Raw genomic sequence first — 16792 nt, 5'->3', positions numbered from 1 at the left:
TATTCCATTAGAGAAAGAGACAGCAGCAGCAGCACCAATGCACCGTTCAGCTGTTTAGACACATTACATTAATTTTATCTTTAGCGTGATATTAAAGCAGAATATTTCATCAGGATTAATTTCACCTCCAGCTTCAGCATCTAGATTTTAAGAAACCTCTATTTCAAAAGGGTTGGCTTTGCTTTTTACAAGAATCTTACTTTGGATCAATCTGCTGTGGATGAGGTAAATACTGCAGTCACACTACGCTGATTGTGTCAATTTACCTCCTGACCTTTGGGAGATTTCCATTTTGCACCTATCCTATTATATGGATTGCAAGATGACACTTGCTAGAAACACTGGACCGTGATCTTCTGACACAACACAAGGTAACTGGAAAATATAATTTAATCTAATGGATGCTGCAGGCAGATGAAGGATCATTTGTTTTGCCAGCAGGCCATCATTACACCACACGCTAAGCTTTCAGGATAGCTCATCCCTACATTTGCCAGAAATCCTTATCAGCAATATTTTATCTTTTTGTTCTGACACACCCCAGGTTTGCAGCCAGATATGCTGCAACTGTCTGTTACACTGCAGACAATCTAGAAATAAACAGAATAATTGCATTTGAAAGCATTATGAAATAACTGCAGCACACTTCCTCAATACAGTTTGCTAACAATAACTTTTAAGCAGCACATACTGAAATAGTTTTCTTGCCATTAAGCCGCATAGACATATTGGCCAGCAGTTGAGAGTGAACATGGCTGTGAGCAACAGCACACTTAGCTGCGTGGTGCCAGATCCTTAATGGTGTTCTATTAGCTGAGCACAACCAGCAAAGCACGAGCGCTGACTGTTCGGAGGGGGAGAGCACGCAAACATCCAGTAAGAGTGCAAAGCCCACATTAGAGATCACACACAGGTTTATCAGAAAGATTTGGTGTCCACAGCAAAAAGCTATGTTCCAAAAACATGAGACAGACACTATAGCTATTAGACTTTACTGATCCATGTTCATTTTATCTTGCCACGAGACCTCCTTTCTACTGTCTTCTTTGGCTGGAACAAAAGAAACCAGTTTTCCTTTTTAATAAGCTGATTTTCATTTGAAAGGACTGAAGAAGTCACAACGTGTTGTCTGTGCATGGTAGATTCTGTGCATTTCTGAACCTTTACACCCAACAAAAGTCATATTCAAGGAGTCTTTTCTCAGCATTTGGGAACCAAAGTCAAGAAAGCTTGCACCCACTGTAAATTACTGGAGTTAATACAGGCTGCTTACATTTACATTCTCAATATATTTCTGTACTGTATCATTAACGATGGATATAGAAATATAAAGAAATACAAGCACTGTAGATAATGTGCCTACTTTGGTGATGGTCACAGAAATCATAGTCACTCTAAAGGCTCCTGTTGAGGCTAATGAGAGGTGAGGGTATCTCTCATTCTATGGTTGCAGGAAAATCTGGTGGCAGAGAGCCCCTGCAATGCCTTCTCTCCAAATTTTGCAAGCTACACTCCTGGATATGCAGGACAACTTGGAGGGGGGGGAAGCAAAACGAATATTTTTCTACTTAGCTTTACTTGAACACACCCTGAGACAGTAACAGGGATGAGCCACTTCCTGTTTTTTCTATCTAAGCACAACACAGAGAGCACTTTAAACAGCACTTGGACATTCAGTATCAATTAACAGCTTGCACAAATAATAATTTTGGTTTGTTTTGCAAGATGCAGTAGCACGTTTTTTTTTTTCTTTTAAACCCTCATTATTTCTCTCTATCTGTGCTGTATTTGCTTTAAACCTTCGAGTGCACAACAACAAAAGGTGACATTCCTCTACAAATGACAACTTGCTCTACATCAGAAAACACACGAAGTGCCTCTAGTTTTATGGCAGCCTTCAGTCAGCTGAGGGCTGCAGGCACCGTACTACTAACGTGGTTAAACATGCATTCACAAAAAGCCTTAAGGGCAGCTGAGTGAAAGACTGGGAGCAATGGAGATGCAATCTCATGGGAAAGCTGTTCACAGCTCTTCTTTTAAAATCCATCAGAAAATGAAAAGTATAAAGTGTTTATAAGGCTGTTCTCATACTGTACCTGTGGCACTTCTTTAAGAAAGTCAGGAAGCTGAAATTCACCTTTAAAGACCTGGGGAAAAAAACAAAACAAAACAATTTACTATTCAAAGCCAGCACTCACTGATGTTTGAAACACTGAAGAGCTTGTTAAGCATAAAAATAGAAGGATTATTCTGGGTTATTACTGCTCAGCAATGCTCAATCAGATACCTGGGAACTTGCAGTTCTTAAACACTTATGTTTTACAGTTTCAAAACTTGACAAATGCCACTCACACAAACAGAATTGTTGCTCTTGAACAAATGCAACTCCCACAAAGTCTGGGAAAGCTCATAACAGCTTCAGCTGAAATGGTCAGCACCTCCCTCTATCCCATTCCACACACGTCCATCACTTTATTTACGCATCCAGGTCTGTTAGAAAGTTCCAGCCAGCAACTCCTATGTTCATGGATTCCTACAGCTGCAGCCTCACCACCAGCCTGACTTTATGACAGTCTATCATGACTACAATTCCCCACCTTTTAGAGCATAACATCACCACTGAGACACCGCTCTGGAGAACAAGAGAGCAGTAAATATTCTCAGACATACCAGGAGCCACACCAAACAACTGTTCCCACTGTCTGACCCATTAGGAAATAAACTGGTGATGGATTGTCTTCTCTCCTGAGGATGCTTCTCAAAAGCTGTTTGCTTCTGAGATGAAACTGGAACACATTCCAAAGGGAGAAAAAAAAAAGGAAGAAAGGTTCTGGATTTGACAAAAATAAGTAGAATAGAATGGAAGTTTTACCACCATCCTTCCTGCTGAACCAAAAAGACTGAACAGCCCAACGTCAGCGGTTTTTGTGTGGCTGTAATCACATACAATCAAAAGCCACAAACCTACTTAAGAATTCTACAAAGCCACACCATGGCAATGGAGCTGCTCCAACACATGGCTCTGAGTTGAGATGCCTGGTTTGCAAGCTGCTTCAAAGGAAGACAGCTCAGGAACTCCAGGCATGCTTATTAACAACATCCGCTTTCCCTGCCTTGCTCTGAACCGATGACCAGAGCCTGAAGACCATTTGGTCAGTGCCCTGCAGTGGCCCACATCTGCTGTGTCAGCTCCCAGTTTCCTGCCTGTAGGGCTGCTCACCCCAAAGCACATCTGCAGCATTAAACCTCGCGCATGACTCATGTGGCAGGGAAGAAGGAGCTGGAAGCTCTCCTTGCTCTTTATCACCAGGCTAAACACATCCAAACAACCAGCCCCAACATTAGGGTAGAAATTATTATACATGTACAATACAGAACGCTGCTCCTTCTGATATCTCATAGCAATAGAACGACTGACTCAGTGATGGGCAAAGCTTTCATTTACATGCAGTTTGGGGATACAGTCATTCCCATGGTAACCTTAATGAAAGCCACACCAGTCAAAAATTCAGCGTGAGGCTTTTGGAGCCTGGATACACAATTAATAGCTATAAAAGAAGAAGGGTATTTCATATTTCAGGCTTCTAAGCAGAGTGTTAAGATGCAGGCTGTGTTCTGGAGAATCTAAAATACGTATTTTTTTCTCTGCTCTAAAAGCCTTACCACTGTAATACCCTTTTACTCCTAATAAGCATCAAAAGAAAGTCCATCAAAGGTATCAACCCAACAAGCATCATTAAGAAAAATAATGACGCTCATGTCATAGCCTGGAAAAGTAAGAAGACATTTCAAAGGCATTTGATTATATTGCCATAAAATATCCCACTGCACATCAGAACCTAACCCATGACAAGCCTGAGAAGCTGCTGCTAGATTAGGCTTAAGACAACTGCATGCAATTCTCATTCAAAAGCAATATTATCTAGAATTCTGGTTTTGTCAGGACTGAGGCTGCATGCAAACTAGTTTAAAGTAGTCCCAGAAATGGCGAGTGGTCCCTTCTGAATGAGTAACCAGGGATCAGCTGCAATCCAGAGATTCGTAGAACAATGACTCCATTTGCAGCCAAAGAAATTAAGAGGTTTCAGATTCAAAATTCTTTTCAGACCAGTTTCTAACCCTCAAACACATTATTTGGAGTGTGGCAGCACAGAGGCTGAAGCAGGATATTGGAATGGTTTCCATTCAAAGCAGGAATTCAGTAAAATAGAGAAGTTGTGTTTACTATTTCCAAGGGAATTATTTTGCAAGCCCAAATGGATTTCCAAAGGGAAGGGAGAATAATCTCAAGCCCAAGTCAGACTGTTGGTTGCTGCCTGCATTATTCAAACCGTTCTACTTAAAAAATAATAATAATAATCCCAAAACATTCCTATAGCTGAACTAAATGCACTTCTGTTCCCAAAAAGAGATCAGAAAAAAACAACACATTCAGTTATCTGAGAACACTCTCAGAAATACACAAGGAAAGCCGAGAGAACGGAAGAGGGGCTCTCGGAGAAGTACAACCTACAGAGCAACAGAGATTTCAGAGAGGCCACTGCATGTCCACCAAGAGGCAGTGTGCAGCCCGACTTCATCTCACACCTTGTTTGCCAACAGCTTTATGCCTTAGTAAGCACACGGCTGTGGAGCTGGTAAAAAACAAAGCAAAACAAAAACCATAACTCCAGAGAAAAGCAGTGCAGTTGGGAATCTCCAGGCTGGAAGCGATACCCACCAAATGTGCTATTAAGCAAAGAGAAAGAATGCCCCATCCCTGTAGGCATTCAAGGCCAGGCTGGATGTGGCTCTGGGCAGCTCTGGTCCAGTGGTTGGTGACCCTGCACACAGCAGAGGGTTGGAACTGGATGGTCATTGTGGTCCTTTTCAATGCAGGCCATTCTACGATTCTATGATATTGAGGAACTCTGCTCTGCTGGTCGTCCTACAAACAACCAAAAAACCCCACCACTATTCTATATTTTAAATATCAGACAATACTCAAAAAGCCCATTGCCTTTATGCTTACCTGATGCTAACCAGCATAAATAGAGATGGATGGCTTTTTTCTCCCTAGGCTACTCGAGCAGCCTCTCATTACTGCATACCTCTACAATTACATACATTTGACAGCACAAGCAATTATGCAGCAGCATAGCCTCACTTCACACCCTTTATCACAGATTGCATCTGGGGTAAAGACAGGATCCGAGTCCTGAAATCACATTCATCCTGTACATCTCAACACTTAACAGCAAGAGGCATTTCCTCACGATTTAATATGGGCATGAAACAGGAGTTTATAGAAATCTGTTTTCCTGTAGATGTTAACTGCAGAAAATACCATCAACAGAACATAAAACAGAGACAGATAACAGCTTTCAGATGTGATTAGAAAAAGGCAACGTATATTTAAACAGCCATGATGAAAACCATAACTTCTTCCACCCTTCTGTACATTTCCGTCCCTCGATCTCTGCAGGGCAGGTATCACAGCCTCATGAAATAAACGACTGGAATATGCGTTCCCAGTGCTCAAACTCATTCAGAGGGAAGCGCGTGCCAAAGAAAATCTGATGTAAGCCATTGCAGATGTGAAAGGAAAGCGCTTGGCCAACCATAACATAACAACACGCCAGCTTCTGCTGGGCAGCATCAGAGCTGTGCAGCTACGAGCTGTCCTCCCACCTCTGGTGTGTTCTGTGACACTGCTGGCACACGCTTCCACACACACTCATATTGATAAGGACGGATCAGACTCTGCCTATGTGGAATGATTCTGCTGGAATATTTCAGCATACAGTGAGTGAGCTTCCAGTTCAGGCAATTTGTTTGCATTTTCTGCTTCATTTACATACGAACACTCATTTCAGCAATAAGATGTTTGTTTCCTTTATGTTCAGGGTGTAGAATTTGTTAAACTCTTGGAAAAAAAAGAGTCGTTTGTACCTATAAGGAATGGACCCCTACATGCAATTATAGTAACAAAATTAACAGACCAGCAACGCTCCATCTCTGTCCTAAGGTCCTTCCCTGAGACAAGGAGTGTCACACAGGACAATGTTGCCAGCTCCATCAAAAAGTTAATGACTTCGTTTGTGAGAACACTCAGAGAGACCCCACGTTCCATAACACACATTGCACACTGTACGTTGGAGACCATCGTGCAAAGAGATGGAGTTGCTTCAGGCTCTCTTACTTCCTAAAACAAAACCCGAACCAACACGATAGAGGATAAACACCAGTAACATCTTCATGGTTTTGTGCTGTTAGAGGAGCATGGAAAACCAACCCTTGGTGTCTCAGATCAGTAACACTAAAGTGAAAAACCCAAGTTCAGCAGAGATCATTATTTTCCCTGCATTACCTGCAAACACACAGAAATTCTGCCACAAGCACTGTCTTTTAGATTATGAGAATCTTCAGTTTATTTCCATACTGAAGGGAAAAAAATATTTAAACCTGCACATAATTAAGTCACCAGAAGGGGGACAGAAGGAGAGGAAAATTAAAAGCAACAGGATTTAACTGCTCGGAAAGCTAACAGCATCGCGCCAGCCATTCCCTTCCATTTTCCCCAGTAACAGCCCTGTCACGTTTTGGGCACACTTCACACTGTTGGTTCAGCCACCAGCAGCAGCTCTGAAATTACTGACAGTAATTTCACTATGGAGCATTAATCTCATCTGCAGCCTTTCCAAGGAGCAACAGATTTTGCTCAGTGTAGCTTCCGCAGCTGGTATGACATAGCATAAATGCAGAAATGCATGCAGTACTTAATCACAGCATCACAGGACAAAGGCATCTTGCAGCTTAATTTTGGAGCCTTTTTAAGTTATCTTCTACAAATGGACAGCACTCTCCTGTAACTGTCCTAAGAGTACAGCCACAGAATCCTGAGCTGTCTGCATTCAAGAAGTTTTCTGGCTGTGAATTTGTTTGGCATCCTGGCTGGTTTTTCTATTTTTCATCCCATTTATATGTATGTTTTTGTATGTACTGTATAAAAATCATCATCACAGAATCACAGAATGGTTTGGGTTGGAAGGGACCCGAAACAAGAGCTCTTTGACAATGAGAGAAACGTTGCTTCTTTAACACACCTAATAGCAACAAACTGGATGACCCAGTGCTGTTCCATCTCTGTTTAGGTGGAGCCACACTCTCCCCTGACAGTAATATCGGTGGTGCTGGGCTTCCACCCTGCTGTTGCAACTTCCACAGTCAAATTAACACCAGCATTACATACCCCCCAAAAACCGAACAACTCCTTCCCCATCTCCAAAAACAAAAACACCACTCCTTCCCCATACTCCTGCTTTCCGTTTGCCAGAATGAAGCAGCTTCTTCCATCCCAATGCTAGCTCATGCCACCCTGACCCGACTCCAAAACGACGACGTTAGCAGAGAGAAGCAGAAGTCAGATAACTCAGCGTTGGCCCGAGTCAGTCACACTAAGGGTTACCATACTAACACAGCACCGTTCAGCTTTAGGAGCCTGAACGTCTTTAAAATCTGTTTTCAATGAATCAAGTTCAAGTTCTGTACTCGGTTTAAAGTTCTCAGCAACCACAAAATACAAATAGAATAGAGCTGCTTCCAAAAAAGTGAGGCAATAAACAGTTGCTTGCAAGATTTATATATATTATTATGACTGAGAAATAGCTGGAAATGTTTCATTTGGACAGCTTCACCTCCAGCAACCCATACAGCACAGAGCTCTGAAAAGCTATCCCAGGTGAAGGAATTTTTAAGACAGCAAGACCAAAATTAAGAGGTGATTTACAAATATTGAAACCTCCTTCTCTAAGCTGAAGTATCAAGAAATAAATGAGCATAACGTTCCAGGAGGAGAAGTGGACATTCCCAGGGCAGCCTATGCTACCTGTGATGGGCACACGAGGACACACCACAGCTCCCTTGCAGCTCTTCCCAAACACCTTAAGCTTGTTTTGAAACGTGCCCCCCATGCCCAAACATAAAAAAACATTGTGGGGAAACAAAACACAACCCAGCATTTCTCAGGGATGAGTCAGCTCCTGCTGATCACCAAACAGGATATTAGTTATTTCTATCAGGGCCAGCTTTCTGTGCAAGATGCCTGATGGCCAGGAAGCTTGACAGTGTAAAAATATTGAAATTGTATCAATAGGAGATAATCAACTTTATATTATTGAATTACAATGCAAATTTTCATCCAAGTCGCTGTTTTTCAGTATGCATTCATAGGTACATGAAGATTCTGTGATCCATTCTGAGCTAAATAGTCAACCTCCCATCATCTACTGCATTGCTAACTGTTCTATAAGGGTTTTTCAGAGAGGGCTCCTAAAAAGAGAATGCAGAATGTTTAAAGATTACACAAAACACCATTTTCTTCTCAGCAAAGCGTACCAATCAGTCTTTAAATATCGGAACACTGGTGAAAGACAGTCCTCTCACATTGTTTAATTCAGTTTTCCCAGTGCTGACTTTGCTGCAGCAGCAAAAGTCACCTTCTTTTAATACAGTATACATTCTCCAAAGGACAGAACTGAAAAGTTAATCATTCTTATTCCAAACAATGTTAATGAGCTTTTCAATGGATACCTCCAGGGGTAAACAGTTGTATAGCCGAACTATTCAAATTCCAGCTACATTAAATTCAGGCTAAAATCCTCAAGTTTAGGTTAATCAGCACCAGACTTTCCACCGCCTTTTGTTTGTTCTACAAAGGAACAGCAAAGAATTGGAACATTTGATATTCTGGTCATCCTGGGCTATTTTCCATGGGTCACTTTGCAAATTCAACCACATATTTGGAGAACAATTTTGTGAAAGAGCACATCCCAAACATTATATATATATGAGCTCATGAATCGAGTTTGATAATGGGGCAAGACAGCTAGCTTTTTTCCAGGACTATCTGGACAGTTCTCAGGAGGTTCAGTTACACACAGCAAAGAACACAACACAAGCCTGGGGTTGGAAGGAAGGAAGAGTGAAATGGAAGATGAACAGGAGCTGGAATTCCAGTCCTATGGAGTTTTGCCCTCTGCAGCAAGGAGGGTATTGGAAAGTATTAGAAATAGACTGGAGGAATCTTTCTCTCCAGAGCTCACCTCCACTTGGTCAACAAATCAAACACAAAAATGCCTTACCCTTCTGGTATTTTCCACAACTTTTTGATCTGGCTTTCCATAGTTTGGTGGATTGGCATATGGATCATAGCCCAGTTTTGCCAGCATGGGTGCGATCACCGGCATATCCTGCAGAACATCAGCAGGGATCTTCCCAACCCACTTTGACAGCGCCTCCACATTGACTGGCTTGATGACTTGGTCAGTAGATCTTTCAACTCTGCAGAGGGAGAAGGAAAGGTTATATTCTGCACTCCAACCAAGACTTGCTTCTTCACTGGCAGTAAGACCTTAATGCCTTATATTTTCTTTACCCCTTCCTTCTCTTCCTCCAGATTTCCTGTTTCCACAGGGCTGGTGGGAAGCTTTACTACACAAGGCTAAAATAAGAATGATTAGCACAACATCCACGCATGCTTTCAGATTTAGGCTTTCACAGAGAATGTGCTGAAGCAAGTCCTTAGCAAGTGAGAAGCACACACACACCTACATACAAAGCTGTTTTCCCACTGAACTACTCCCACATTTGCTGTTTCGCTGCCTCAGTTGCTCTTGAAAGTTGTATTCTAATTGAAACCCACGTGTCGTTTATTCTTCCCCTCCTATTGTGACTAAACTCTGTATTTTCTTTAATGGGACACACATAACACTTCCAAAGGCACTTTGGAATATCACACCATCTTCGCACGAAACTCAAAGATGCTTTATGAAAAGACCAGTGGAACTGACAGAGATAGAGGCTGTCATCATATTTTGTATAATTACTTCAACTGACTGATGGTCACACAGTTCTTAAAGGGAGCGAGTGAATGATCCCAAGTGTCACACGTCCTGTATGTATAAAATAGCTTGTTGATCACTTAAATCAGCCATCCAAGTCTTCCGTTCTCGCACCCCACTTACTGTTGTGTGGAGCTCTGTTTTTTTGTTTCGTTTTGTTAAAGGAAGAAATCTGGCACTGCTTTGCTTTCCCACGTTCCTCACTTCTTTTAGATTAGAAGATGCCAAACCTCCTTCCTGCGCTCCTCTCTACAGGCCAAAAGCACTCAGAGCACACAGAGCAATCCGAGGCTCTCAGGCTTTGTTCTGCACTCAGAGCCACGAGGATGCAGGATGTCAGGGCTCATCTTTCCTTTAAGGCAGGTTAAGATCAGACCTGTGTACACAGAACGCCCAGAGGAACATTTGCATCTGCATTACAAGCAATGCTGTGAGGTGTTCCTTACAAGAATTTAATCTCAAAAAGCTCTACCACACAGAAAACAAAATTAAAAGCGTTGTACAAAGGATAACAGCACCACCTCATCTGCATGAGACAAAGCAGGAGAACACAAAGATCCAAATTAACGCTCTGGCAGCCAATTCTTCAGTTACACAGCGGGCAGAATGTGAGAAAACACTCTGAGAAAAACACTCCTTAAATCTTCCCAACAGTCTGTGAGACAAGAAGCCTGAAGTCAGACTGCTCCTTCTCAGCCGAGCTCACAATCTCGTCACCAAAGCTGTGAATTTGGCCATCTGCAGTAACAGCGCAGAACGGCTTTGGTTGGAAGAGGCCTTAAAGATCATCGAGCTCCGAGTGCAGCTCGGGCTGAGTGCCCCCGCATGGCCTGGGCCACCTCCAGGGATGGGCACCCGCAACCTCCGGACAAAGTAAGGAGGATGCTGTGATAAGCAGGAATGGGTTTGGCCAACAGCTCACTGGAACCCCAAAGCAGTAAGTGCTACGTGGCCACTCAGTCCTAAATTAGTATACATATGGATATCTTGTCCTGAAGCAAAAGCACATTTCAAATGTGTACGCTGTGCCCCACTGACATTTCAATCCTTGGTAACAATAAGCTCAGCACAAAGCAATTCCCAGTGGTGAGAGACAGACGTGGCTGCAGAGCCGCTCCTCAGAGCTCACCCAGAAATACAGCACTGCACATTCAGCCTTCTGCTGAAATCCTTCACTGTCCTTTCACTTCAGATGGGAAGAAACGCAGCAGTTACTGGGGAAGACCCTTCAGACCAAAGAACATCAGAGGACTATGGAGAGAAGAGAGAGGGGACAGGACGGAGGAGGAAAAACATCACGACAAAGCAGAACAAGAACGCACAGCAAGCCTTGGCAAATCTGGCTGTGTATGCATGTGGGCAGTACTGCCAGGTTCCATGCACAACTGCAGGAACAGGCTGGGCTCTGAGAGCAGCTGCTAACCCCAACCACTTCCACCACTGTCCTGCAATAAAAATGGAAAAAAGGTATTCACTAAAAATATATTCTGAAGTAATTTTGCCTAGACAGCTATTTTCACAGTAAGCCCAATAAAAATGCTATTAAAGGGTTGACAGCTCTTTGCATCAGTGGTCACCACAGCTGTTTTCAGTTAGCAGGCAAATGCCAGAGCTACATTAACAATGCTCGTTATAGCATGCAGCCCAGCCATAACACATTCCTGCAACAGAACAGCCACGCTGGCAATTACTTCAAACAACAGGTTCTGCACTACTGCTCATCCCGTGGTGTACATCCTTAAAACCTTGCAGCACTCCTCAGGAAAGAAGCAAAAGGAGGGGGGAAATACTCAGTAAAATAGAAAAGCAGTGAGAGTAGGGCTGGGTCAGCAGTAATCAGAGACTGCTGAGCAAACGTAGAAGAGAGAACAGCCAACAGTTTCCTCAAGTCAAGCAGCCAAGGGGAAGACATGAAGTCAGATTCTTAAGTACGAACTGTCCAGTGCCTCACATTGCTATTGAAAGACTATTGCATAAGAGCTGCTGAGTTTGGAGTAAGAGAAAACGGAGATGGTTCACTTCCTGAAGAGTTGTGCAGGTCATGTGGTTGCTGGCTTAGCTTGAGAAGAGAAGTAACATGCTTTAAGGCAGTGCACAGCTGCAAATAAAGCATCTCACACTGACCCAGAGCCCCATTCTAACACACGTTGCATACCACAGTACCGGGTAATAGCATCACTGCAAGACCTTATTGAGACACTGAGATCCCTTTCCTGCAGTGTCTGTAAGCACTCCAAGGCAATGAGCACTTGACAGATTTCTAAAACCCTGCAGCAGTCCTAACACCTCCAGCCATCCCTTTCTGCCCCATCCAGCACCTTGCAGGACACAGGGAAACAGTTCAAGCCAGCTCTTCCTTTCCCTGCTGTGCTACGAGGCTAGCACTATGAAAGCAATGTCACACTCAGACATAGATTGCTTGGTCCTTGTGAAATGCTTCTCCTGCCAGCAATGTAATTTGAGTGATGCAATTTGAATGCATCTTTACAGAACAGCTTGAAGTACGTGGCAGAGGGCTCTGTGAGAAGACCAAGTTGTGTGTAACTGACAGCTCTGTTCTGAATCTCCTCAGATTATCTCTGAGGTCATCTTCTGCACTGCCCTTTGGAAAGGCAGGTGGGAGAAAGCTATGGGCAGAGCGTGGAGCCAGGCCTGCTTCAGCTGAAAGCAGGTGATATTCACACACTGCAGCATGGAGCACTCCCAGATAAACCTCAAGGGAAACTCTATGCTGCAAGAGAACAACGCAGAATTGAACTTGAGCCTGGAACTCAACACCTGAGGCCATAAGGAATCTGTCTGCAGCTGAGAACGTGCCAAATGCAACCCGATAGAGGGAAAACTAAGTGCTTCGAGCTGTCTTTTGTTCAGCTGTCAAAATCTGATAAGCCGTGGCACAGCCCCTGGAGCTCACAGTAAATAGTGTGGGAAGGATCCTCCCTTCCCAGAGCAGCTCCAGGGCCGTGAGGAGACGGAGATGTCAATGGGGTACAACTGCTGCAAGGAAATCAGACTGGGGAACCTCGTGCTCCCCTTGCACAACTTCAGTTAGCATCATTTAACGACACGAAACAGACGTGCAAGTTACAGAATTTCATAGGCACTGTTTGTTCTACAGCCCTCTGAAGACTGAGTCACTAAAATCATTATCAAATTATAAAGGTCTCTTGCAACTGCAAACCAAATCTCGCCATGTATTCCAAGGGTATTTGATTAGATAGAAACACCACAGACATAACGTTAACAACCCCTCTTTCCCCTACTGCCAAAGCCTCCTGAAATAACAGATTACTTTCACGTATCATCTAGCAAGAAACAGCAAAACCATCCAAAACCTGAACTGAGGGTCCCATAGAAAAGAACACTTTGAGACAAACTGGTGATTGGAACAGATGACCTTAGAGGTCTTCTCCAGCCTTAATGGTGCCAATGATCCCATTCAGTGGGCATGGTGGCGATGGGCTGGTGGTTGGACTGGACACTCAGTGGTGTTTTCCAACCTTAATGATGCAATGATTCTATGATTCTAAGTATGAAATTTCAAAGTTTGATTCAGGAATATTCCCACAGTCACGTTTTACTTTCAGCACTACCTTCTCCTAACTTTTAGGGACGTGAACAAATATTCTCAACTCCTCACATCCCATTCCACCAGATCCAGCAAGAAATACTACTTGAAACTGTGTGAATTCCGTAAGGCTACTGAGTTTTATAGTCTAGAGGCCCATTAATTTTTACAAACCCTAATCTGTGAGCTGTAGAGCAGTAATAATTTACTAGAAAAGGCCTTCTGCATGGCTATTTTTACAGGACACTTAACAGAACTTGGCAGCACCTATTTATGGCAGTAAAAGTCAGCCTGCTCCCCCCCAGCCACCACTGTGAAGCAGTAACACAATACAGATAGCAGAAGAGTGCAGGCACAGATACAGCTTGCAGAGACGTACAACAGCACACTGCTCCACGTTAACACCATCTGAAGGCTTCCATCTGCTAACAAACAAGACTGCAAAAGAAACAAATATGGTTGGGATGCCTTCTTGATAGCGGCATCCAATTCTATCACTGCTTTCAATCCTAACCCCCTCCAATACACTGAAAACCCCACACAACAAGGACAGTCACTTCCCTGAATAAAGAAAAAACCCTCTCCCAACTTTTCTCTCTCAAAACTTTAGCTTTAGCTGACATCCCAGCCCATGCTGCCTGCTGAGCAAGGTGCCTCTGCTACTCCAGTGCTCCTGGTCAGTGATGAATAGTAAAAAGCAGAGTCAGGGGATTTAACTGTGCATGTCTTGCTGCTAGAAGATGGCTTTTTAATCAACACTGCAGCTGTATGTGACACGTGATCTGTGAGATTGATCTGCAACAGCAACAAGAAAAAAAAGCCAAAAGCACACAAAAAATAAGGAGATCAAAACATGCACACCCCAAACACCCCCCTCCTAAATACTGAAGTTTTATAAGCACAGCTGGATTTCTGTTCCTGAAAGCAGTTAGGTCAGACACACAGATGGTGTGACAGACTACTAAGATTTGCCTCCAACAAGGTTAATTTTATTCAGTGCTTGTCCTCTGAGGCGCACACGCCAACAGAAGAGCAGCCAACTCTGCTTTCTATTTTGTTGGAACAATTTCTCAAGTTTCCTGGAAGAGTACGTCCTTGGCAAATATACATCAAGGGCCATTCCTGCATTGACAACAAGAATTAAGTCCCTGAAATCACATGGGTGATCTTGCTAGGACTAACAGTGCCAGTCTAGATAAAAATGGTTTAAGTTTATTTTGGGGCAAAGGGAAGACAAAGCTCTGTTGGAGGAAAGGCTGATGCTCAACGTCCAAATTCAAGTTAGCCTGACCTTAAAGCATGAGCTAGTTCACATGGTCCATACATATATGCTAGAGGGACAACTGCTCAGAGTTCACCCAGGACTGCAAAGCAATAGTTAACAGTCATTCCTATTTTGCATACAATCTGCACCACAAATCAGCTTCCTAAGATATCACCAGCTACTAAAGAACTGAGTTATGACTGGTCTTTCATATGCAAAAGGCCCTATTTTATCTTGCAGAGCAATAAAAGATAAGAGAGGAACGCTCATACTCACTTGGAAAGAGAAACACCGCCGGCTTTTCCAATCATTTCTTCGTGGTGCAGCACTGCTTGGTTCCATGGGATGCGAAGGAACTTTAAGAGAGTTCTCATCCATCTTTCAGGATGCAATACAAGCTGTTCATAATGTACCAGCATACATCGTTCAAAGCCAACCTCCATACACTGGTTGTACATAGTTTCTATAGCACGATTCCACTTGGTCAAACAGTCTCTGTAGCTGTTGAGGTCAAACCCAGCTATGGTGACTTTTCGAGATATCATGGAATGTACAGACGCACGACCATCCCGTACCATTAGAAGAAATTTGGCATTGGGGAAAATTCTAGCAAGATAAGTTAAGGATTTTAGAGCAAAAGGGTCTTTGTTACACAAATAAGGCGCAGGCTCCCCGTGTTTCACTATGATTTCCAATAAAAACGCCTGCATGGCTGAGTCCAGGACCTCATCTGTGACTCCAGCTTCATCCAGCCGGATCTTCTCTTTGCTTGATCTCGCCCACATCTGCTTCACTGCCAGAATCCGTGGGATCACCCTCGTCTCTTCTCCACATCGAATATCCGGATGAGCGTCAAGCATGGCACGCATCAACGTAGTGCCACTTCGAGGTACTCCTCCAATAAATATTAAAGGCATGTCTTTGTTGTAAGCAAAGGTTTTATTTGCGTTTCCATCAGAACCAGTTCTCACTGTGCTTCTCACGCTCTCCACCCGCGCCGGCTGGCTGCGCTCCTCTATGCGATGGTGACACTCCATGGCGTGTTGGCCCAGATAGAACACTGTCACTGAGCTGATCACCAGGCATGCCAGCAGCAAGTTCTGCTTCAGTTTCCCAACCATTTTGGTAAAGACTGTCGCTTCAAAATAAGGAGACCTTCTATTGCAGATTGCTTTCTAGTTCACGTGCCATGGAGATCCTGATCCAAAATAAATTAGGGGCTGGTGAGAGGGAAAAAAAGAACTGAATTAACAACTACAATGATACATCAGCACCAGAAATACCTGATGGCATTCAATACAGTTATTATCTCCTGATGTCGCATTAAGACTTCTAAATGCAACATCTGAAAAACAAAGAGCCAATAATGGAAAGTCCTCCTGTCTACCATGGCAGCAACACAAAGGATAACAAGATCTGTGATTATAAGTGCTATTTACATAGAAGCTCTCTGGCACAATTCAGCAGTATATTTGAAAGAATTCCACCATTGGGTAACTTCTGTTACACTCTGCAGTCAAATACATTATTTGTATGGGACTTTAGAATAGAGAAAAGCGACCATTAAGGGACCTTTCTTCACTATGTGAGGAGATTGACACGCTCCATTTCCTTCAGAGAACACAAGATGACAGCAAAAGACATTTCACACCTACACAACAACATCTGACTGTGAAATTCTCCAGTTTTGATTATGGGCTTAAAGCACCAAAGAGAAATAGTTCCCAATAAGTAGAGGACAAAATCATTTTCGTTTCAAGAGAAGCTTTGATGAAAGAAGTGGGCAGTCGCTAAGAACTGTAAGTAGAACCCAAGACTGAAGTTGACCAGGATCAAAACTAAGACCAGCCTTCAATAGCTGAAATACTAAAAAACTGAATAAATTAGAGAGAAAAATAGGCCCCATTCTCAACCACAATACCAGCAGGAAGAGGTAAAGCCTTGTGTAATTTCAAGCCGTGCAATGAAGCATTCCCAGAACAAAGTATATACCACATTCTATACAGGAATTGTGCTCTCTCAAGCAATGCTGTCAGCTTACACTTTCTTATAGTCTCTTCTACATCACCTAGACAGATC

At 43.2% G+C, this 16792-nt stretch overlaps 1 protein-coding gene across 29 annotated transcripts in view; it reads right to left on the bottom strand.

Annotated features, from left to right (window-relative positions):
• TPST1 (tyrosylprotein sulfotransferase 1) overlaps positions 1-16792 on the bottom strand; it is an 87255-nt gene that overhangs the window by 1491 nt on the left and 68972 nt on the right. For 28 of the 29 annotated variants that reach the window (XM_046902591.1, XM_046902587.1, XM_046902579.1 and 25 more), the window contains 4 exons: positions 14990-15933; positions 9123-9321; positions 2097-2147; positions 975-1050 (listed from right to left, as the gene is read on the bottom strand). In XM_046902591.1, the coding sequence (XP_046758547.1) occupies positions 1006-1050; positions 2097-2147; positions 9123-9321; positions 14990-15834 (1140 nt within the window). In that variant the 5' untranslated portion in view covers positions 15835-15933 and the 3' untranslated portion in view covers positions 975-1005. The remainder of the gene's footprint in view (positions 1-974; positions 1051-2096; positions 2148-9122; positions 9322-14989; positions 15934-16792) is intronic. The other variant, XM_046902603.1, reaches the window with a different exon arrangement.

This window comes from Gallus gallus, chromosome 19 (assembly GCF_016699485.2).
Source record: "Gallus gallus isolate bGalGal1 chromosome 19, bGalGal1.mat.broiler.GRCg7b, whole genome shotgun sequence".
In the NCBI taxonomy this organism is placed as follows: domain Eukaryota; kingdom Metazoa; phylum Chordata; class Aves; order Galliformes; family Phasianidae; genus Gallus; species Gallus gallus.
This window is presented reverse-complemented; position numbering and strand designations above follow the sequence as displayed.